This window comes from Manduca sexta, chromosome 19 (genome assembly GCF_014839805.1).
Source record: "Manduca sexta isolate Smith_Timp_Sample1 chromosome 19, JHU_Msex_v1.0, whole genome shotgun sequence".
NCBI lineage: Eukaryota > Metazoa > Arthropoda > Insecta > Lepidoptera > Sphingidae > Manduca > Manduca sexta.
In genome coordinates, this window is record NC_051133.1 from 13,182,184 (window position 1) to 13,206,058 (window position 23,875).

The window sequence follows — 23,875 nt, forward strand, 5'->3', positions numbered from 1 at the left end:
GATATGGACATGAATCACAAATGATGAATAAATCAATGTAACCATTTTGATGGATTTGTTACTTTTTCGGAGCGAAATGGCTACATCTGTATAGTTTAAGTCAACAATCGAAAAGATATAATCTCGTATTCCCCACGTGTTTAAAATAGCATATTAATTTACCCTTATCGTGTTTACCCTTTTTTGTGCCGAAATCTGGATGATATTTAAATTAAATATGATCTGAATCGTGCCGCACGTTTTAGGAGAAGCACCAGTAAAATAATTATTATTTTACTCTTTGAATCGAAAAATCGAAAATCGAATTTAGGGTTTTACGTATAATCTTCGTGAGTTATACCAACATTTTTTTTAATAAAAACTATTCAATTTATTATAACCTGGTTCATTTATTAGTAGAATTTTAGGAATAATCCATTTTGATTACATGATAAAATCCAAATCATGAGTGGAAACACTGGAATGAGTGAATGATTTGTCGGCTCAATGGATAAGTTTCCCGAGCCATAATAAATAAATAAAAAAAAAGAATGATTTGAGAAAACATAGGTCGTCGTTCTTCCGGCTGCCATCTTTTTGGTTTCTCTTGTTGTCGTTGTCAGATCGGCGATTTTATAAAAATCTGCCAGCATGGGTCGTATGCACGCACCTGGGTAATTTGATGTGTTAATTTGATAGTGTAAAATGTGTTTTAACGATTGTGTATTTTTTACGCGGTCAAAATTTCCGTAGTGATGGAAACATAACCTTGCCGCTGTCACCACATGGCCTGTGTATGAACCGCTTCATTTTATGTTTTCAGTAAGGGTATTTCCCAATCGGCGTTGCCGTATCGCCGCAGCGTCCCTACATGGCTGAAACTTACCGCTGACGATGTCAAGGAACAGATTTTCAAGCTTGGCAAAAAGGGTCTCACCCCCTCACAAATTGGTACGTAGCCATGGACTCTATAAAAGTTTTGTATTTTTTTATTATAGTGTACACGATTTGTCTCTTATGACAAGTTTTATATTTTCTGACTTCAAACTCTATTTCATGTTTTTATCTCCAGCTCATGCTTTGTAAAATGATAAGAAATATTTACTTTCCATGAGTTCTAATACAAGAAAACATGAGATAGGACATTTAGGCGCACACTTTTTTTTAATTTTCCTGTATTCTCATTTAACATCATATGTATCTTTTGCGTAAATATTTATAACTATCTTGATGTATTGATTCGACAAGTCCAAGGGATGATCTGGGATTCTTACATAGTGCAGCAATAACTTTTATCTCAGGTTAAGGATTTTTAGAAAGTTTTTTCACCACCCTTTGATAAACTCTTATTAAATTTTAGCCCACACTTTAAACATTAGCTTTTGACAAATGTAAATGATGTCAATAAGACGATAATTATAGATATATGGCTGTTCTAAGTTTCTGCTAGGAATATTGTTGACAATATGCAATCTTTGTTGTATAAACCTGAAATATTTCAAACATAATAAGAATAGTTCATTTTAAGTTTATGAAATTCCATGGCTAACAACCAGTCAGTATATTCCAAATTCAAATTTCAGGTGTCATGCTTAGGGATTCCCATGGTGTCGCTCAAGTCAGATTTGTCACTGGCAAGAAGATCCTGCGTATCATGAAAGCTATGGGTCTTGCCCCTGACCTACCTGAGGACCTCTACTACCTGATTAAGAAGGCTGTCGCCATGAGGAAGCACTTGGAGCGCAACAGGAAGGACAGGGACAGCAAATTCAGGCTGATTCTCGTTGAGTCCAGAATCCACAGGCTAGCCCGTTACTACAAGATAAAGAGTGTGCTGCCACCCAACTGGAAATACGAGTCAAGCACTGCTTCGGCTCTTGTGGCTTAAGTTAATAAAATTTATGTAACATATTCTGTTGTTTAATTTTTTATCTTACTTTTAGAAGATTATATTCATTATGTTGCTTTTTGTGGCCCTAAGGTAGTCTGGAACCGAGGTGAATTTGATTCCCAAATAAAATAAAATCTTTTAGATGTATATTTGATGAGTCTAATGTATATTAGGTATATAAATTATAGTTATATAGGGATCAAAAATAGTTGCATAATGTATATTGCAAGAAATAAATAAACACTAATGAGATGTTCTTTTTCTGAAGAGACTAACATTGATTCTAGTGTAAATTACAATTGAAAGACTCAAAATGATATAGTAATTAACTTTTGTGATTGCCATTGTTAATATTGTAGTTCATCTTGGTTAGTTTGTTAAAGATATAGTAATGTCAACAGTATCAGAATAAATTATTACCTATATTTTTAATAAATTAATAGGCAATGGAAAATTGTTTTTAAATATAATTATTAACATAAGATTGATTCAATATAATATCAAAACTAGCCTATTACATCAAGACAATTAAGATTTATTTCACATTATGTTCATGTATATGATTCATTATAATGTATGGATAGGGAAAAGTATACTATTTAGTTAGGTATATTACTGTGCCTATAACTGACAAGTCTGAACAAAGGCATTATTTTAAAATAAAGTAACCATTTTTAAATTATGTTTTTTCCCTTTATAGTTTCCATTTAATGTGCCTAAAAGACAGAAAATAAAACAAGAATGAGATTTAACAATAATATTTTTATTAGATAAATTTATTTACATTCATTTTATGAAAAATATCACAATCGCCCGCAAGGCCTAAACTTTATACATGACAAAATAATATATGAGCTTCTATGACATGACATTCAGTAGACTGATGATTCAGGTGAGAGAATCCACAAATTATAACAATGTAGGAACAATACTAAAATACAACTTAAACATAAGGGTTCCAATTACTGCCATCCTCTGGGTGAAGACTATTAGTTATCAGTAAGACGACGTCAACAATCCACCATATACCTAAACCTCCTAATGTAAGTAGTTTCCCCACTGCCGTTCCTGTCTGTCCAAGACAGAATCTGTCCATGCCTAGGAATCCAAGCAGTATGCTATATATTAAGGTAGTGGTGAAATAGTGCCCCGAGTACCGCACGCAAGGGAATCCGTCACGTGGGAAGCTCCTGGGACCAAAACATTCGATGCCATCCAATGCTTTGCACTGCAGTCTTGTTTTCTCAACTGAATCGTATCTGACGCCACCAAATTTAGTGCACCCAAATCCGGTAGAGTTTTTAGCGGACGTGTTACCTTTGTGGTCAATAGGTTCGTCGCACTCAAGGAATTCTAGGGGTAAGAAACTACATTTCACTAGAGGACCCAATGGTTGATATGGTTCTTTAGCATACGGATCACTCTCACTGGAACTACATGGAAGTGCTATGACTATTACAGATAGCACTACGATCAACTTCTTAGCATGTTTCATATTTAACACGACCGTGATTACATATTTATAAATAAAAACAACATAACTGTGCAATTTGACTTGACACCAATAGTTGTCAGATGTCAGATTCTAATCAGAGACAACTAGAATTCAAGTCAGTCAAACGTGACGCACGCAATCTCCTTGGAATAATTGCTATCAACATAAAATAATGCAATTGATACCTAATTCACTGGCATTTTTTTTATGTAAGAATTGATAAACTATAGTAATGGGCCAAAAATGAAATGAAAGCAGAAAATTAAATAGACTTGATTTTTCTATCATATAATTAATGTTGAGTGCAGTTTGTACCTACATAATGCGTTTATGAACGAAACAAGTACCTAACGTCAATGCTATGTCAAGTTCTATTGACATTTCTTAATTTCGGGTCGAATTCGTAATGGTTTTATTTTTCTCAACAAAAGGCTGAAAAGTGTTATAAAATGGAAGTTTTTAATAAGTTCTACTCGTCGGTGAGCAATACAGTGTCTCAATTGTCTGGAGTTTTGCCAGGAAATCCTGTGACAAGGGAATTTGAAGCCACACAATACGTCGCTAGCGCTGGACCTGGTAATTTGGTCATCAATATTTTATATGTATACTTAGTAGCTTTAGATTTGCAGTTTCTAGGTATTATGTTTTAAATATGCTGGAAAAGTAAATACAGAGGTAATATTTAGGTGTTAGAGGGGTTGTTTATGTTAATAAATTATTTAGATCGAGTTTTATATACATACTTATTTTATTTAATTATGTAGTGAACTGATAGGTATTGTTAAACCGTATTCATCCGTGACTGTGCTTAACGTAGTCAAACGTAATAGATAAACTCTGCTGCATTGCATAGTTAAAACTAGACAAAAAAAATCATGCAACAATGCTGATAAAACAAATATATTTTAAAATATAATATACAGTTACACAAAAATTCTTATAATATTTATTATAAAATAAATACTGTAGAATATTTCATAAAAAGGAATTAATTTAAAATAATCTTATTTAAAAATCTTCCCACGTAGGTTTGCTCTGGAAGATATACAAAGGCTACAAAAAATCAACTAAACAGGAAGCATCCATTTTTGTATTTGAAAAGAAACAACTGGACAGATGGCAGAAAGGGGACAGGGATATTATGTTGGAAACTTTGAAACGAGGAATCACCCAATTGACAAAGCTACGGCATCCCCAAATATTAACTGTACAGCACAGCATCGAGGAAAGCAGAGAGAGTTTAGCATTTGCCACAGAGCCTGTGTTTGCAAGTCTCGCAAACATACTGGGAAACACAGAAAACATGCCCCAGCCCACTCCCACACACTTGGTAAATTACAAACTCTATGAATTGGAAATCAAATATGGACTAATGCAGATTGCAGAAGGTCTAGCCTTCTTACACAACGATGTTAAATTACTTCATCGCAACATTTGTCCAGAATCTATTATTGTGAACCAGCAGGGTGCTTGGAAGATATTCGGTTTTGACTTCTGCATTGCAAATCAGAGTTCATCTGGTTCTGCACCGTTTTGGCCGTTCACAGAGTACTGCCAGGCTATGCATCCATTGACACAACCAATACTAGATTACTTAGCCCCAGAGTACATTCTATCTGCATCCCATTCTCCGACTAGTGATATTTATTCCCTAGGGATGGTTATATATGCTGTACATAGCACAGGACATGCAACTTTAGGGAATATTGGTACAGACTACATGAAATTTAAAAGATTTGTGAATGAAATTCGGAGTCTTCCAGCATCTCGGTTAGCTTGTGTGGCAGAGGGGTTGAGAGATTACGTCAAATTAATGTTAAATGTTACACCAGAATTAAGGCCTGATCCACATCAGTTTGTGAAGGTAAAACCAGCAATCTTTTAGTTACACAAATTGTTCTTGGCTATAATTAGCATTTGTTTGATTTTTTATTTTATTTTCCAGATACCTTATTTTGAAGATGTTGGTGTAAAAACCCTCAACTACTTAGACTCGTTATTCCAATGGGATAATTTACAAAAATCTCAATTTTACAAAGGTCTACCACAGATCATCCAGAAAATGCCCCAACGAATATGCATATATCGCATACTCCCCTGCCTCACAAAAGAGTTCATTAATCCACCAATGGTACCATTTGTGTTACCAAATGTTCTTCTAATAGCTGAAAACTGTTCTAAAGAGGAATATGTTAAGTACATACTCCCAGTTTTAAAACCGGTAATGTTGATACAAGATCCGATACAGATTTTGTTAATATTTATGCAGAAAATGGAACTGTTATTAAAACTAACTCCTGGTGAAGAAGTGAAGACTGATATATTGCCAATGTTGTATCGGGCTTTGGAGTCTGACGCTCAACAAATTCAGGAGTTGTGCTTGTCTGTTTTGCCAACATTTGCCTCTCTCATAGACTATCCTGCTATGAAAAATGCGCTGCTCCCGCGTATAAAAAAGTTATGTATGAACACAAATTACATTTCTGTGCGTGTGAACTGTTTGCTGTGTTTGGGCAAATTGTTGGAGCATTTGGACAAATGGTTGGTGCTTGACGAGATTATACCGTTTTTACCGCAAATACCGTCGAGGGAGCCCGCGGTCTTAATGGGGATTTTAGGTATGTTTTGATTCTTTTCTGACTTGTGCGATATATACTGCAAGTATTTTTGAACACACATTGTACATTGTTTTTAGTTTATAATAATCATTTTATTATTATACAATAATTCTCATATTATTGTTTATACAAGTATGTTTAGCCTTCATCACATATGCGTTTTTGCCCCTGCATTTAAAATCCTACATAAATATTATATTTTGAATGAATTTTCTGTTTAAAAATGTATAAATATATTATTTACAAACATTGAGAAACTATATATCGCCGTGCCTGTATATTTCCGGATAGATAAACTTATCAGAATTATGTTTCGTTCATTAATCACCATACAGGAAATATGTATATTCCATAATCAAGCATATGGGAATAAACTTGGTAGTAAATATTACTGATGCAGTGGAGGGCAGGTTGAATGCAGTCTGGCATAATGTCTTGTTACCTAATCAAGAAGTTTTATAATAAGATGAGAATAATTTTTAGGATTGCATTATTTAAAATGTTTGTTATTTTTTATTGTAAGCTAGGTTCTAAACTAGCAAAGTTCACAAACCACATGGTCTTAACGTATTATTAAGAAAAATTACAATTTTTTTTGCAATTACATAGTATCAATACCTCCATTTACAATTCACTCCACCCCCTAGGTATATACAAGCTAGCCCTCGGCCACAAGAAGCTGGGAATCACAAAAGAGGTGCTCGCGACGAAGGTGCTGCCGTTCCTGATCCCGCTATGCGTGGAAAACGGCCTCACGCTAAACCAATTTAACGCACTGGTGACGCTCGTCAAGCAGATGGTGTCCAAGGTAGAGACCGAGCACAGGGCCAAGTTGGAGCAGCTGAACTCAATACAGAATGAGTCTAAGTGAGTATTTAATTCTATATTTTTAATATGCTTTCGTGTATTTTTTTCGTACACCTAATTAGTCCGTTGTTTTAATATAATATTATATGGAGTAGGCAATAACTACTTAATGATCTTAATCTTCGATCAGATAAACAATCCGAATAAACATAAGATAAACTAATCAAAGTAAGTCATTTGTAAGCATGTCAAAATAACTATGTTTTGATTGGTCCATTTTGGTATTGATTTGAAATAGCAAACATTAAACCGCCTTAAACAATCTCAAAGAATAATTTAACATAATAGAATATACTGATTACCAATTTTGGAGTCTATGACTAATTGAAACTGAACTATTTATATTATTTCCATATTTTGTTCATATATTTATCTAGATTTGCTAGCAATTTTATTAGTCACCAACTTCAACATTGGTTACCAGTATACATTTGTAATGTTAAATAATGTTTAATTTTTCGTTGTATTTGAAGGTAGTTTAATTTATGTCAATAGGATTTTATTTTTTTTAAATTTGATGTGATTAATAAGAAATAGACGGCCTCGTGGTTGCATTGTGCACGCATTATGACCATTGCGCTGAGGTGTTGCACGTCTGTCTCCCTACACCATTTTCCTTTCCAAGGTTCGGTTATGTATCTGTCCCAAATTTCGCCAGCTATCGCGTCGTCTTATGGCGATCTCTATCCACAATTTCTTTTTCTCTCCAGAGTAATGGAACACGCATTATCAACGACATCAGACACGTTGGTACCGGCGCCGCAGCCACAAACGGACATAGACAAGATGTTTACCGGGCTGGGCATAGACACATTCTCATTCAACAACACCAAGCCAGAGAAACCAGAACCCATTGTACCGAATATGGCGGATGTACCGGGTTCGATGACTATTGAGGAGAAACAGAGGTATGGATATTTTAGAACTTCAGTATTTTAATTATTTTAATAGGGTACATGGGATTTAGTTTCAAGATGTACAATAAATTGTGTGATTTTATGATTATGCAAACAGCCCGTCCAAATTGTTTCTTATAATTTATATTAACAAATATTGCATTAGAAGGAATCAGCCATAATATTTTAGATAAATTTTACATGATTAATACTTTGAATTTATTTTCTGAAAGTAATAAATAAAGAAAATAATTTATTTGCCCTTTGTCCTGGGACCGAAGGTAGTAAGTGTATAAAGACTATACACAAAAAGCCCCCAGCATACTCATCATCCCAGTCTTCTATGTCCAAAGTATGCCCGAAAGGCCATAGGCTCAGTGTCCGCCAGGTGATGAGACCCACCTTTTTCGTATTAATTAACAATCATACGGATCTTCATCAAACTAAGCATTATTATTTTTTCTAATAATTACAGGATAGCACAACAGCAAGAGACAGTAAAGAGGTTCACTCAGCAACCGCCTCCTATGCCAATCGCAGCACCTCCGAAGCCAACTCACAGGGCCGTGGACCTCACATCCTCCCTCCTCCAGACAAACCTCTCACAACTGTCCACACAGAAGTATCCACAAAGCACACAAAACATCACCTCACCCAATTACCACCCACCATTAATGGGTAACATGACCCATAACGCGATGTTGCCAGCTCCTACACGCCCACAAAACTCAGGTTCTTTCGTCTACCAAAGTCAAAACACGTCAAACTTTGACAACCAGTTGGCACTAATGCCAGGGTGGTCAGCCTCAAACCCAAATTTCAACAACAAATGGTCCAACAACCAAACCCAAAATCAAAAGGTAAAACAGGATTGGTCAGCGTTCGAATCTCTATTACCTACTCAGAGTACGTCAAATAATAATGTTAAAAAACTCAGTGATAGTGAGATGATGGATTTATTGAATTAGTTTAGGAGTGAAACAGGTTTTGAATGTTCTTGTAATGTGCTGCTGGACTTGAAACGTCTTGATTGTATTATTTCTTCCGAATTATTTTGTAGTCACTACAATCATATTTTTGTACTCTTGTGTGCTTAATAATAGTCATTTTCAAATAGAAGATGGGTCAATTAAATCATGGAGGAAAGAGTTAAAAGGATTTTGGTCCTTACAAATATCGCAATTTGCTAAAGTAATCAGCATGAAGCAAGTGCCTAATCTATCTCATAATCTCAAAAGTAAATAATTTGTAGATGGGCTCAAACTGAATTGCTTATAATATTTTCCTTTTACAAGATGAAATAATAAGCATTTAGTTCGGTTATTTTAATCCATTGATTGTTCGAATTGAATATTTAATTCGTTTCATTAATTCTGTAGATATTAAACAGATATATCTATGTATATGAGAATAGGTTTGGTTGCAGCTCGTACAAAGTCATAAGTAGGTTCTTATGAGTGAGTGTACATTGTACGGTGACTATGTGCTTACCGGAATTGCAAGAAATTCCTCTGAATCCACTTAAATGTTGCTGATATTACGCTTTCTTTTTTTTTATTATCAGTGGTTATCAGTATTTATTTTTAATTTCAAAGCTAATTGCATTCCTCTTTCCTTAAATTTAAGATTCTCCCAACCGCCAATATTATTGAACATGCGACTTCGACTTATTTTTATTTAACGCCATTGTGCTGTTTTGTTGTTTATTAGCTGGTTTGACTGTCCTTTATGTTAAGGGGAGGTTATAAAGGTATAAAAATACTGATATGTTGAAATGAATTGAACGGCTGATAAAAATGGAAGATCAAACTTACAATTTTGTTTTATATAATGTAACGCTTAAAGCTTATAAGACTAGTTATACATTCCTATTTAATTATAGTATTTATTGTACGAAGGTACATATAATAATTTCAATAAGTTTTTTATTTGAGACTATCCATCTCGGGGGAGTCTTGATACTTGAGAGTTCCACAATTATGTTGAGGCATCCATGGCAGATTAGACTGAATAGATTCCTCTGATACTTTACATGTTGCTGGACTACGGAGACCACTTTTTTTTTGTGGTGCCACCGTGATTATCACCGTACGGTACCCTGCGAATGATGTACAGGTGATCCCCTGGCTAAGCAACCATGGCAGTCCCTAGAGGAATGGGGAAGGGATAGCTGGGAAGGAAGTGTGGGGGTAAGGAAAAGGAACTATATTAGAATGGGCGAAGGGGAGAAGGAAGGAAGATCTTCGCGAGCCTTTATAGACCTCAATGTGAATTTGGCAACCAAGAGGCATACACGCTTAACCTAGAGCCGCGACAAATATCCCCCCGTGCAGGGGAGTGCATTCGTGTGGAGAGTGGAGACCGACCGCACATGAATAGCCTCGTGCGGGTACGGAGATCACTCACCATCAAGCCATCTACTTCCTTATTTGCCCTCTTTAATAGAAAAAATGGGTGGGGTCAGAACTATTACTGACGCTCTTGGGTTAGTTAATTATTTGTTACAGGTGAGAAAAGGTAAATGACAGTTTTTGTTGATTATTACTTTAAAATGTACAAACTTCTATTTGGGTTTTCTTGCTCGTCGTGGGATGCGACAACATATCATTTGCTTTAATTACAGCATAGTATGAATTGATAGCACTCGTATTATTTTCGTATAAGGTAGTCAATTTTAAGTTGTAAGTACTTATCGTTGAAATGGTAAATTTTGACTTATGTTGACTATTTTCTAATGCATACATTATACATACTAATATAATGTATTTCTGTTTATTAAATCTATGTGAGCTATAATTATATATTTATTTATGGATTCTGTCATAAATTGATCTCTTTTTAAAATAAATGGAAGAAAAGTTTATGTATTTTTATTACAATTAAATCGTGTCATAAATCAATATATTATTTACTTACAATTAAATTATATTACGCTAGTATATATATTTATATTTCCATAATACTTATTGTGGTTTAGCATAGTCTTGGAAATTGGTAAAGTATTACATAGCAGAAGGTAGTGCACCCTATATTTCACTTTGGAGTAGATATGTATTTTACACATTTTGCCTTTACCTTATTGTGTAAAATGTGAAATACCCCATTTTGTACCAAACTTGTATGTTTCCACATATAAAAAAATGTCATACTTTCTATTGTATAATGGAGCACAAGTTTTAGTTTTATTTGGAGTAACTACCCCTAATATGAGGAGCTGCTTTTTGTGGCTTACTCTAGAATTATTTCGTATTTCCTAATCTAAAACCTCTAATTACATAGTAATTCTAAGAACCCTGAATCTACCTTCGCCTCCTAAAAGACAGCGCAAAGAACATACAAGCAGTAACAGTCTGCAGCACGCTGGCTGTCAAGAAACAAGTCTTGTACTCGTAATTGTGTGTGAGGGACCAAATCATAATAAAGATGGCGACTATCGCGTTTGACGCTGTCATTGTGGCTGTTGTGTCGAATTCGTTTAGTGTGCTGTTGTATAAAGGCTGTTGGAGTATGCTGGATGCTGCGGTGGCGAAACTGGCGAGCATGCACCACACTACCAGCAGGCTCTTGCCGCTGGTCAGTGTTATTCCTGGAATAAGTAGAGTATAACGTGAAAAATAATTTATCTCATGATTCCAATGTGGCTCTAGAAGATGATTTTGGATTTCGAAAGTACTGCTCAAAGGAATTGCTAATGACAGGAAACAAGGGAATGTTCCAGTTATAGTACTATATCGAAATACAATTGCTTTAGAATATTGAGAAACTGAAGTTCACTAGTCAGCTTTGAACCCCAAGTCCTGCAATATCCATTCGATACATGATAATATATTGCATTAATAATAAGGATAAAAATGTCATGTTGAATCTAAATTTTATCATGTGCATGATAACTGATTTTTTATATATGCATATAACAGCCTAAAAACATAGTATTTACCATAGAAGCCAATAGCCCCAGCCACACAGAAAGCGGCACACAGTCTCTCCTTTTCGTTGATCGATTTAGGCAGCACGATGCACAGCATTATGAAACACAGCGCTGACCCGTGTGCCACTGCGATTAATGTGGACACCTGAAGGAAAATAAAAGGAGATTATATAAAAAAGCGGTCATAAATGCAGCACAACCGGAACACTAGGTCCGTGGTAGGTTTTTTGTGTGAGTCTATCTCTCTAGGTACAACTGTTTTGTATGTGTATTTCACCTAATTATGTAAGATCAGTCTCTTTTTGCAACTGTTTATAAGATGTAGGTCACAGTGGCGAAAGGTGAAATTCTTCTAAAGGGAACCTGACACCTGACATTTATATGCATAAATGCGGTCAGCAATTCATTCTAATGATAATTAAATTCTACATAAAGGGAAGCCGACAGGAATCGGCTTATAAGGACCTTTCGCCACTGGTAGATCATTTATTTACGGAGAATTCTGAAACTTAAGCTTTGACAAGTGAAGCGCTAGGAAATTATTTAAAATTCTGAGTTGTTCTAATATTCTGAATTCGAAGGTTGTTTTCCGGATGTTATAAGTGGTTGCGAGGAAGAATATCTATTGGTCAAATAATAATTTTGGAGCTAAAATTTTAAAGTTTTAGGCAACTTCTACCAACATATCGGGTGACATGTATTTGGCATCATTTAGTTAAATAAATGATGAGGAAATGTTAAAAAAATGTTATCTTAATTAATGACTTCTTAATAATTGCATCATGTTAATGATAGCCATAATTTCCACGAAGATTTTACATTACTGCAGTATTGATTCATCGAACGATACGTCTGAGGTGTTTACCGATAAGACATTCATAATAATACTTTGTTATGATCGCGTCATTGTCCTCGTGGTCGTGTAGGTACTTTATTGAAACTCTTAGGCAATTTAGATATGCTAAGTCGAGGTGTTGGGAGCAATAATAATGATTGGTAAGTACCTATTCCAGGTAATAGTAGTACGTATTCAAATTTATTGGCTTTGAGAGGAGTACAGCATTTATTGTAGAAGCAATAAATGCTGTACTTAGGGTTCATCCCTGAAGTGTTTCGATTTCAAGAAAACTTAATTGTCATTGGTATAAGTACGTGTTCAATATAACAAAAGGTTCTATCACATTATCAGATAGATAGCTCAGGGATTTTTTTTACAAGTTGGACATCGCTACTCCTTCATAATTGCAGACATATCGCATGCAGTTAGAAAATATTTACTATTTTCTAGAACAGATATAAAAAAAGTACTTCCTTACATTAAATCTATAACGTATATAGGTACCTACGCATCTTTTATCTTTTGATCTATTGGAATAGGTATCTAACGGTAAATAAAGCCGATATTAATGATGTAAACTATGATGTGGTTAAACAAAGTTACGATATTTCTTTCAATTTGTTTGTTGCAGCTTTGAAACGACTCGTAAATCCCGATGAATCATCTGCATTAGATGCAGAAGTCTGAAGTATTTTTGAAATATAATTTCATAAACTAATATTCGATTGCAATTACAGTACGGCTGCGGTGGATTGGCCGGTTTAGAGTTAGTTACACTGCAAGAACAAAGCCAATATTGCTGAAGACTTTCGGGCGACATGCAATTGGCGTGCGTTTCTCGTTTGCTACTTTAGATAGATAACCTGTACTTACACGGACAGTGCAAGATTTGTCCTATTTGACATCAAGTATACAGTTACTAGAAATAAAGTCCGGGAGAATACCCCCATTGATTTACCACGTTACTGATAAATGAATATAACGCGATCATTATTCATTGTTACATTGATAAAGAGCGGTACATTCTTCGTACTATCGTTACTCATCACAAATTTTGCAATTAAGAAATTATTAAATTACTTAAATAAAAAAAAAACATTATTAATAACGCTGCGCCCGGTATTTAAATGTTGTCTTTGAAATAGGTTGCATTTAATTAAGCATTCAAATGCTGATTTAAATAATTTTACTATTCTAATTAAAACAATACTAACCTGCCAAATATTCATTGAAGGGTTCTGTTCCCAAATAAGAGGCGGGAACACCACTCCAAGTACAAGAATCGAAAATGTCGTGCATAAATGTAGTAATGCGTACAAATAGAAATTTATATCCAAAAGCATATTTGTGATTGTAATGAAGTTCTTCTTCAGTGACGCCGTTCTTCTCGCTGTTCCCGGAGTCATCTCGTCCGCAAACACAACGGCTTGTGGAGCGTTCACTGTAGTCTCTCTGTACAAGGGCTGAGGAACCTGACCATCTCTGTCTATACTCTCGAGTTCCTGATAGCCACTAACCCTCCCATAATCAGCTATATCCAAAGCCCCAAAATCAGATGAGAATCTGCTAGATGAGTCTGCAAAATTTGACGAGAATCTATTTGAATTAGCACCATCGAACATCGAACCGAAGTCTGAAGAAAAACGGGATTGGTTGCCGTTTTCTCTATTTTGCATCGATGGATCTAGAATTTCTTTAGCATTCCTTCTAGATTTAAAGACAACGACATCCGCCGCGTCTTCATCTTGTGTTGTTCTGGGAACTGGCTCCTCTGTTTCAGCGGCTCTTTGAGCTCGTTCTCTCTCTTCAGCGTTGCGTCTTTGATTAGAAAATATAACTTCATCGTCATCTTCCATCGCGTCTCTTAACATGTTGTAAGTGCTCCGAATTACTTTTTCTATGTAAACTGGTCGAGTGTATGAAGCTAAGAAAACACAGTTTTGCATAATAATAGCTCCGTAAATCATGACGACAACGTCTCCTGTGTAAATTGTGCATAAGTAACCAATTAGGATAGGAATCACGCAGTTTCCGACAGAAGGTGCCATGCGTACTATTCTTTGAGCCATCGTCAATTTGTCTCTGAAGAAGTGTGTTATGATGACTTCAGTCTGTTGACCGGTTAAAGCACATCCGATGCCTAGAAATCAAAATCATAAACACAATAAATAAAACGATTATGACCTTACTGGTCTGACAGCAGACTTATTAAGGCTAAGACATTAGAGCGGCGTGGAGTTGAATCCTCGGATCGGGCAATATTTATGTGAGTCTGACATGAAAAACAAACAAATAAGGGATCTATGTGCAGTGCGACCTCTGTCTGACCCTTCACGGTTACGGGCGTGAGCTTTTATAAATTTTATTGCATTTTTATTCTTGTTTAGATAAGCGTGCGAAACGTTGAGTGCCACTGGCCAGCTGTGCAAATACATCACGAGTTATAGAACAAAGAGAGTGTTGAGCTGTTCAAACAATTGGTAGTTTTGTGTGTTTATTAACATGTAAATTTATTTTGTGTTTGTTACATGTAAAAAATATTCCGCATGTACCAAGTAGGTAATTATGTTGACGTCATTTTATCTTCACGTGCTTGTGTTTTCATTATGATGCTAAAGACTTCAACACTATATAGATATCTGCTAACAAAATCCAGTACACAGATCTACCACTATATACGTATCCTGCTTTGATTGTTTGAAATCATCATAATATAAATAATTTTGTGCTGACTATAATAAATACGTACCACCTTAACCTATTTACCTTAGTAGAAATATAAATTTCAAAATGTAAATGAAATCAGAAACGTTTAAAATAAACCAATTTAAAAATACTTATTAGGTACCTACTTACCCAGAAATATTCCTGAGAATATATTGATGATGTGATCATTGGTATCCGCATCTGTGGAGTAGCTGGATAGCAGGACGCCGGCCACTGTCATGCAAAGACCAGCCAGGGCCATAAACCTGGGCATGTTGAATATTTTCACCACAGCACGGCACCACGATTCCAACAGCAGCCTTATGACCACCATGATCACTGGCACCAGGGCGATGTCGACGTCCCATAGTCTCATCAGCTCATTTTCTTCATGGTCTTCTTCTCGGATACCTTTCAGAATAATCAACCCATATAGTGATAACAGAGCTGGTACTGTGATGTGATAAATGACCGCGGTCACTACAATAAGCCACCCATACCCGCCGTCAGGGGGCGTAGGACCGATTTCAGGCTGCGAAGCTACAACCCTGTCAAGGTGTAGGTCTTCTACTCTGTTGTCACCTCTTTCTACTTGGTTGGTATCGGGGACTCTAGGATTTTCCATTATTTTTAAATAAACAATAACTTCATGTTCGTAACTAATGATTAGTGAATGGGTTATCAGTGTGGTATGGGTGTGTTATCTTATCTTTTATCATTTCGTGTAATCACTTGTGCTATATTTTTGAAATCACCGCCAATCCATTTTAGTTTATTATACGTAAACTGAATAATGTTAAATATTTTTGTTATTCAAACGCATTATTTGATAAATATAAACTTCCATAATTTATTATATGTTTATTAAGGAAAATAAAATGTAAAAAAATAATTTGGTAATAATTTAATGGAATCAAATTTCTGAACGCGTAATAAAAAAAATGAAAGCCAGCAAAATAAAGAAGTCACATGCAGAAGCGAGATAGAAAGGTTGTGCTATACTAACGCGTTCAAGAAAGAACGAGATAACCGATATTTGATTAAGTCAAAAGGCGTTTTTGTACATCACTGGGTATTTTAACATGAATCCGTTTGATCGACATTCGTAAAGACGCTCCTATTGGAATTTATACATTTTTATCAAATATGACAACGTTTTATTGTTAAAATATACAAAAACCAGAAAAAAGATAGTCCAAATGTTGTTTTTTTGTAAATAAATTTTCCGTTTTCTGTGTGAAAAGCGGAAAAGTGGCGTGGTTATTGCGTGTTCAGATGCCGTGACTGCGGGCATAATTGCCAGTGATTACCTATATTTAATGGTAGGTTTTGGGTTTATCCGGGAGTGTGCTGATGGGTGAATTGAAGGAAAAGGTTCCTGGCAGAATACATCAGGAGACGGGATCATGGAGACGGAGTCTGTGAGATCGGAGCTGAGTAGTCGGTCACGCCGCAGCTCTCGTCACCGACACACGCATAGAAGCACCCGGTATGTTTACTTTACTGGTGACCGTTGGAGATTAATTACTCTGATTGTTTATTTTATGCACAATATTGTTTTGTTCCTGTTTACTTTCTACATTGGTACCATGGATGTACATATTAGTACCTATTAGATACCCTTTAAAAATGTCCCTTCTCGACATCAGTTTAGATAAGTACTGAATTTAAATCGAACACATTTAAATGTACATACATTAGCTCATTTATTTTTATATATAAAGTTTGCATATATTTGAGCAAGAGTTTACCAAAATAAATTTACTACTAGAATTATAACTGTTCACTGTCATAAAATAATTAAATAATCATATTATGTAAATAAAAAGTACAGTTGGTATAATTCCTCTTGGTTGGTGTGTAAGCAGAAAATACTCAATTTACATATCAGAGTTCTGCCAATAATGTATTATAAAGGGGAGAATGTTATGTGAGCCTTATAACTAAGGGTGAGGAAGAAAAATATTTGTGATCAAAACTGGTTTAACTGTAATTTTAATTAAGAAAGAATTGTAAATTTGCTTTTCGGAATACAAACAATGATGGCAATTAAATAATATTTCTTTGTAGATACAAATACAGAAATAATACAGAGAAAGTATTAAATGAAGCATATCTAGGGCAAGCCATTGCCAGTTTCAAGTTGCAATCAATAATAATAATTTCTCAGATCTGATTTGATTTCTCTTGGGACATGTTAACTACAAAATTTTCTATTTGTACTGTTGTCATTAAATTAAATTGTGCATTGCTGAAACTCATAAATTTAATTATTAATGTATTCATTAACAATTCTGCAGGAGTACAAAGTCTCAAAGGAAAGAAGGTGGCGATAATACGATGGCACCATTCCAAACCAGTGTCAATATCAATCCTGATATGGGTCGGGATGGACAGGAAGTTATTGAAGTACAAATACTTCCACAGGATGAAAACTGGGGTGAAAACACAACTGCAGTCACCGGAAACACCTCTGAAGGCTCCCAATCAATGGAAGATGTTAGTAACTGGCCCGTGGAATCAGACAGTGGTCTGGGATTTGTTTGCTCCAGATACTTTGGATCAACAATAGCACTTGGGCTGTCGTTTGTGTCTTTTGTAAGCCCTCTGGCTATGGTGGTGCTGCCCAAAATAGGATTTTTCCCCGGATTCACTGATAACATAGCAATACAGCCCAGTCAGAGGATGCAGCTCCTAGCCTGTGCAGCAGAATGTAAAGGAATCTTGCTTTCATTAGCTTTTAAATTAGTTTTATTGGCAATTGGAGTTTGGGCTGTATTTATAAGGCCACGAAATGCGATATTACCAAGAATATTTGTCTTCAGAGCAGTTACATTAGTCATTTTAGCTGTGTGCATATTCTCATATTGGCTTTTCTATATAGTTCAAATAACAGAGGCAACTAAAGCTCTGGCAGTTGGTGATGAAGCAACAGATTACAACTCTTTGGTATCATATGTATCGAGTTTCTCAGACACATTGCTCTTCATACATTATATAGCAGTAATATTAATGGAAATAAGGCATCTGGAGCCTGTATATTATATAAAAATTGTCAGGAGTCCCGATGGAGAAAGCAGGTCCTATGCAATAGGACAATTGAGTATACAAAGGGCAGCTGTGTGGGTGTTGCAGAAATATTATACAGAGTTTCCAATATATAATCCATATTTGGAAAAAATACCAATATCCAAGAGTCAGCGGAAAGCTCAGTCAAGTATTAAGTTCTATGAAGTTGACGGATCTAATACCAATGGACCCCCAGGACAGGCTAGGTAAGTTTATTTTTACCAATAAAAGGCATCTGAAGTTTGATGTTAGTTTCTACAATTTATCTTAGGCTGACAAATATTTAAGTTTCATAAGATGGTAATTGCAAGTTTGTATTTTAATTATAATTATTATGAAACTAAAGAGGTTGTGTCCACACATTTACAAAGTTGATTTGTTACCTTTACTTAAGGGTGTAGAAATATGCTCTAGTGTCATAAGTCAGAACAGAAACCCTGACAGATATTGCACTATAGGTATTATGGACTGATTGGTATATTGTAGTTTACATACATAATGTATTATTCTTCCATCAGCATCTGGACTGTTTCATTAAATATTCCGACGATAATATAATCGTAGTTAACACGCAATCTTAACATGAATCTTTCTTGGAATAGTTATATTTTTAAGGCCCCATTACTATTCCGACCACGTCACGTGTATAAGACGTGACAACAATCCGCGTACATCGCTTTTATTAACAGTGTGAACGCATGTAGTGTTTATGACGTTTTTATTTTTATATGTAATGTGATTTTTATGATTATTCAATTGTATGTAGTGCCGGTTAGTTAAAAATTTTTAACTTATGTTTCACCTCGCATGGCATAAGCTATCGGCTAAACATGTAATTGTTGTCAGGTCGACGACTGGTTCGTGTACGGGCAGCGCTGGGCGGCGGCGCGACTCTGGCTCGGCGCACAACGAGCGCTACTACGAGGAGGCGGAGCGCGAGAGGCGCGTGCGCAAGCGTCGCGCGCGGCTTCTCAGCGCCGCCGAAGACGCCTTCGCGCATGTCCGCCGCGTGCGCGTATCCAGCGCTAATGGTCAGGATGGTAGAGTCTTTATGCTCTAAAATGTACACTAGATTTTAGAAATATTATAACCTGTCATGCTCTAATTGTGCTGATGACAAAATCGTCAATTTTGAGAAATTGAAGAATGTGATTAGTAGAACCTAGAAAATTGAGGTCATCATAAAAGTTATTACTATTTGTAATATTCATGATTTTCCAGGTGGTGCCTTAGGTCCGCGGGAAGCAGCACAAGCTGTATTTCCATCGTTGGCGCGCGCGCTGCAGAAGTACTTGCGCGCCACGCGGCAACAGCCTAGACATTCCGCGGACTCGGTGAGCATATTATATATTACTTTTGCCATTTATAAGTAATTTGTATGGACTACTGATACTGGTCACAATGGATAAAAAAAAGCATACCATACCATAATATCATTTCCAGGTGCTAGCACATCTCGGCCGCTGTCTATCGCAAGACGCATCACCGCGCGCGTTTCTTGAACCATTCCTCGTGGAAGGACCAGTCCTCTCCGCTGACCAAGAAACCCGGCCCATCCAGCGGTGGTCGCTTATCTCCGACGAGCTACTTGCCCGTCCACTGGCAGACAACATCGAGTTTCAACTGAGGCAAGGCGACATTTCACTAATATGTACAATAAAACAACTTCCCAAGTTCAGCTTGTCGGAAGAAGTAGTAGACCCCAAGAGCAACAGGTTTGTTCTAAGGCTTAACTCAGAGACGTCCGTTTGACAGGAAGAATATTGGGAGAATGACGATGATGACAGGCTGGTATGACATACGGAGTGGTTTTAGTTTGGTCAGCAAAAGTCGGGCATTGGGAGAGTTGTATTCGGGGAATTTGTTTGGAGAAGGTGAATGGCATCATATTAAAAGATCTTCGGGGGCCTGTCAATTCTCGAAAGGTAGTTCATATTGAATCAAAGAAAAATTTTACAACAATTTTGGGTTAAAAATTTGGGTACATTTTTGGGTGGGACCAACCTTTCTTATAGATACTGATACTAATGAAAAAGTATTTGCATGTTCAGGCCTGTGTAGGTTGGGATATTTTTTGAAATTCAAAAGAAAGATAATGTCAAATAAGCTTCATGCACCTGTGATATGCTAACATGCAGCGGTAAAAGTCAGTCACCCATTTATTTATTTTAGTGTCTAATGCCTGACCATTGCTGTCTTTTCTAATGTAGTTTAATAAATTGTAGCGCAGTGCAGACGCTAGCTTTCTTAGGAGATTATTAGAAAATTTACTCATTTTAATAAATAAGTTAATTTTGTAAAATTATATTAGAGACAAATAACCATCACCAACTTGTTTCTGCATTCAAATTTCTCTCTATAACAAAGATAAAATGTAAAATAAAATGGTTTTATTAAGGGATTAAAGTGTGCAATCTCAGTTTGAGAATCTCGATTAAGTTTTAAGCTCAAATTTTGACATATTCTGTAAAGACTAGACTGCATTTAAAAGAACAATGCCCATCATCTCTGTCTCTTACTGTGAAATCAATAGAGCTATGAGATCAACTATTTCGTATGGAGATATAATGTTTTAAGGTTTGAAACTTTTATAATATTTAATTGTTAGGGGTCAAGGCCCCTTTCGGCGTATACCGAGCCCATGTATAAATGATAATAGCTGTATTGGTCATAGCGGTTTGTAGATGGGGTTTGCTCTCAATTCAGCGGGCATTGTGTAATTTACAATATAATTTTAGTTTAATTTATAATTGTACATTTTGTGTCATACATTTCAAATGTGTTCATCACATGATTTAGGATTTAAGTTATTAGGACCAATTTGGAAAGAAATGTTAAAGAGCGATCAGAGTTAGGTCTTAAAATAGGAATTTTGGCAGACAGAAATTTTAGTTTCACATGACTTTTTATTTACGAGCTAAGATATCTTTCATAACGTTATATTGAGTTAGAAAGAAATCTACGCCCTTATATTGAAATGAGCGCTAAAGTATGGCTGTTGTTATTTTGTTTATACTCATATTGTTTTATTTTATAAGTTTTCACTGAAATTCGTCTGGATTTAAAATGAAATGTCAATTAGGGCGATTATTATTATTTATTAAATTTTATTATGGGTCTCAAGATCTTTTTGCTCCTTAACATTTCCGACTGTTTCGTAACATACTATTATTTTAGTATAATTTGTTGATTTAAAACAAATTTTTAATGTGATTTCCACTCCGCGTCGGAGTAATAAATTCCATTTGTATTATTCCATTACTGTGTTTTTAAACGTAATCTGTGACAACTAGTATGCATCTCAAATATATCTTTAATAGTTTAACAGTCATATCATAGGTTAGTTTTTGATATTTATTAAATATTCCATACTGTTGCAGTGCAACATACAGACAGATGTTTCTGTGATTTAATACTCTGTAATACATTTACAAAAAACAATGCCTTATTATTGTACAGTAAGTACAGTATTTAGGCGTTTTTGGGGTGCCAATCCCCCAGCTGTTTTCAAGAGATTATTTTGTGTATTTTTTAGAACTAATTTTATCTTTTAAAGACTTGAGCATTTTGTAAATGAAAAGCCTGAATGTTTATGCTGACATATTTAAGACTGCTTTTCATGACATTTTTGATATCTTTACACATTTCCATGTAAGTTATGTAAGGTTGTGCTCAGAATAATTACAGAATCAATTTTCGAAATTATATAATATAAATTTTTTGCTAATCTGACCAAAGACTGCTTAAAACCATAGTTGTAACATATCATAAGATCAAAATTTGTATTGGCTTCGCGTATTGGATGTAAAAATGATCAAGTCACGGATTGTTAATGTTACTGGGTCCTAATAAAAAATTGTTTGTATTTTTTTATAAAAATAAACATTAATCATGGGTGTTTATATCGCAAATTACTAATGAACTAAAAGTAATCGACATTATAAATTTAAAATAATTGGCGCCCAAAATATACTTCTCATTAGGGCCCTGGCGAGCAACACGTGTTTAAAAATAGCCTTTGTAAGATGCTTGTGCCTGCTTAGATATAAAGTGTAAGAAAATGTAAATGTAAGCGAAACAAAACAATTAAATGTGAATCGTATTACTGATTGGATTAGGTTTGAACGAGATTGTGTAGAAGAGATGACGATTGTCAGATAATTACAAGTGAAGTTATACCGCGTTACTCAAGAGCCGAATGTAAAATATTTGCCGCGAAAATCAAGCATTTTGCAAAAAATTTGGGATTACGCATTGTGGCATTACGACCTGGCAAGCGCAGCGTCGGATGTCCACCCGCGAGGTGGACAGATGACTTCATAAAAGTCGCAAGGGGTCTCTGAATGCGGGCCTTTTCCAATAGGTCGATCTGGAAATATTAGTGGAGGCTCATGTTCAGCAGTGGACATCCTGCGATTGATGATGATGATGATTGTGGCATCGAAAGTTATCAGTATTTCCTAATTCACACAAAATACTTGCATCTTAAATTGGTATCATGGCTGTCTTTTTGGCGTATATTTATTTTACTGAATAGTTTTGGTCGAATATCTTTAGTAATGAGATGTAACGCGGTGTAAGTTAAACTATTATTTATGTGTTTGAATTAATATATAAAGCTGTTAGTTTTGAATTAATAAAAAAAGACGAAACGCGTCTTGTTTGATAAATTTTATAGTAGCTCTACAAGGTGTCGTAATTCATGAAATTTACGATATTTTTATGTAAATAAGAATTCATCTTGCCGTTACATATTTTTATTAATACAGTGGTGTATTATGGGGACCCGGGACCCCCTAAAAACTGAGCCACAGCTCACAGCGGCGCGCGCGGCGGCTTCGGCAAACGAAACAAAATATTTTGTTTTTATCGCGAGTTCGTAGTGAATTCATAATGAATATTGAACAATTTATTAAAATACTTGATAGAACTGACAGCCACTTTTGATGGCACCATTTTTAAAAATTATAAATTCGTCCGTGGTCGCAACTAGTCGAGCTGTGGCATACCATCGCAAACCGCGTCGTACGCCGCGCCGCACATCGCGCCTCCGGTCTCGCCGCGCTTGTGGCCGGGCCCTAAGTCGTTGCTGCGTAACCTCTTGCCGATTGTTTTAAAAATGTGTATATGTAACAATTATTACAGTTAATTCAAAACTAAGACTTTTTTGTAATCTAAACACATAAACTTGACTGACTTAAAATAAATGTAAATTGTTCAATTTGACGTATTGTCAGAAGCACAAAACAAACGCCTCATAGTAAATCAATTATGCACAACATTGTATTCATTGTATAATGATTTGTACACTTTGTATTTTTTAAATATATAATGTGAATTTTGAAATGTTTTTATCTTAATACCAATGTATATTGTAAAGAAAGAAATTCCCACTCACGAATTCCTAACTTAAACGCTTAGATTAAAATCGTATATTAATATATTTTTTTACTTATATTATTAATGCGATAGTAACGCGCACACGCATTTATTGCCATATCGTTCAGCGTAGCACAAAAGGAAGTAATACTCAGAGCAGTAATATTCAGAGTAATAAGGTAATCTAACATGGTCATAACAATTATAAA

The 23,875-nt window shown here is 35.4% G+C and overlaps 5 protein-coding genes across 6 annotated transcripts; 3 read left to right on the forward strand and 2 right to left on the reverse strand.

Moving 5' to 3' along the window:
- Window positions 1-439: 439 nt before the first annotated feature.
- Window positions 440-1,890, forward strand: LOC115442061 (40S ribosomal protein S13). The gene is made up of 3 exons (XM_030167020.2): window positions 440-653; window positions 803-930; window positions 1,563-1,890. Exons 1-3 carry the CDS (start codon window positions 631-633, stop codon window positions 1,865-1,867), a joined length of 456 nt encoding a protein of 151 aa, XP_030022880.1. The 5' UTR covers window positions 440-630; the 3' UTR covers window positions 1,868-1,890.
- A 722-nt stretch (window positions 1,891-2,612) lies between these two features.
- Window positions 2,613-3,461, reverse strand: LOC115442066 (TM2 domain-containing protein CG11103). Its single transcript, XM_030167029.2, has one exon. It carries the CDS (start codon window positions 3,363-3,365, stop codon window positions 2,814-2,816), a length of 552 nt encoding a protein of 183 aa, XP_030022889.1. The 5' UTR covers window positions 3,366-3,461; the 3' UTR covers window positions 2,613-2,813.
- A 264-nt stretch (window positions 3,462-3,725) lies between these two features.
- Window positions 3,726-10,384, forward strand: LOC115442049 (SCY1-like protein 2). Its single transcript, XM_030167007.2, has 6 exons — window positions 3,726-3,941; window positions 4,394-5,229; window positions 5,311-5,983; window positions 6,631-6,850; window positions 7,561-7,758; window positions 8,222-10,384. Exons 1-6 carry the CDS (start codon window positions 3,815-3,817, stop codon window positions 8,712-8,714), a joined length of 2,547 nt encoding a protein of 848 aa, XP_030022867.2. The 5' UTR covers window positions 3,726-3,814; the 3' UTR covers window positions 8,715-10,384.
- A 216-nt stretch (window positions 10,385-10,600) lies between these two features.
- LOC115442040 lies at window positions 10,601-15,907 on the reverse strand. Its single transcript, XM_030166996.2, has 4 exons — window positions 15,369-15,907; window positions 13,727-14,652; window positions 11,684-11,819; window positions 10,601-11,332 (listed from the first exon to the last, which is right to left on the reverse strand). The coding sequence occupies exons 1-4, from the start codon at window positions 15,841-15,843 to the stop codon at window positions 11,046-11,048; spliced, it is 1,824 nt and encodes a 607-aa protein (XP_030022856.2). The 5' UTR covers window positions 15,844-15,907; the 3' UTR covers window positions 10,601-11,045.
- Window positions 15,908-16,097: 190 nt separating this feature from the next.
- On the forward strand, window positions 16,098-23,633 carry LOC115442050 (vang-like protein 1). 2 transcript variants are annotated; one of them, XM_030167008.2, is made up of 5 exons: window positions 16,098-16,707; window positions 17,519-18,493; window positions 19,134-19,327; window positions 19,509-19,621; window positions 19,731-23,633. In XM_030167008.2, the coding sequence occupies exons 1-5, from the start codon at window positions 16,625-16,627 to the stop codon at window positions 20,037-20,039; spliced, it is 1,674 nt and encodes a 557-aa protein (XP_030022868.1). In that variant the 5' UTR covers window positions 16,098-16,624; the 3' UTR covers window positions 20,040-23,633. The 2 variants fall into 2 exon arrangements, with proteins under 2 accessions (XP_030022868.1, XP_030022869.1); XM_030167009.2 differs by having other exon boundaries at window positions 16,100-16,707; window positions 19,134-19,318.
- Window positions 23,634-23,875: the final 242 nt, after the last annotated feature.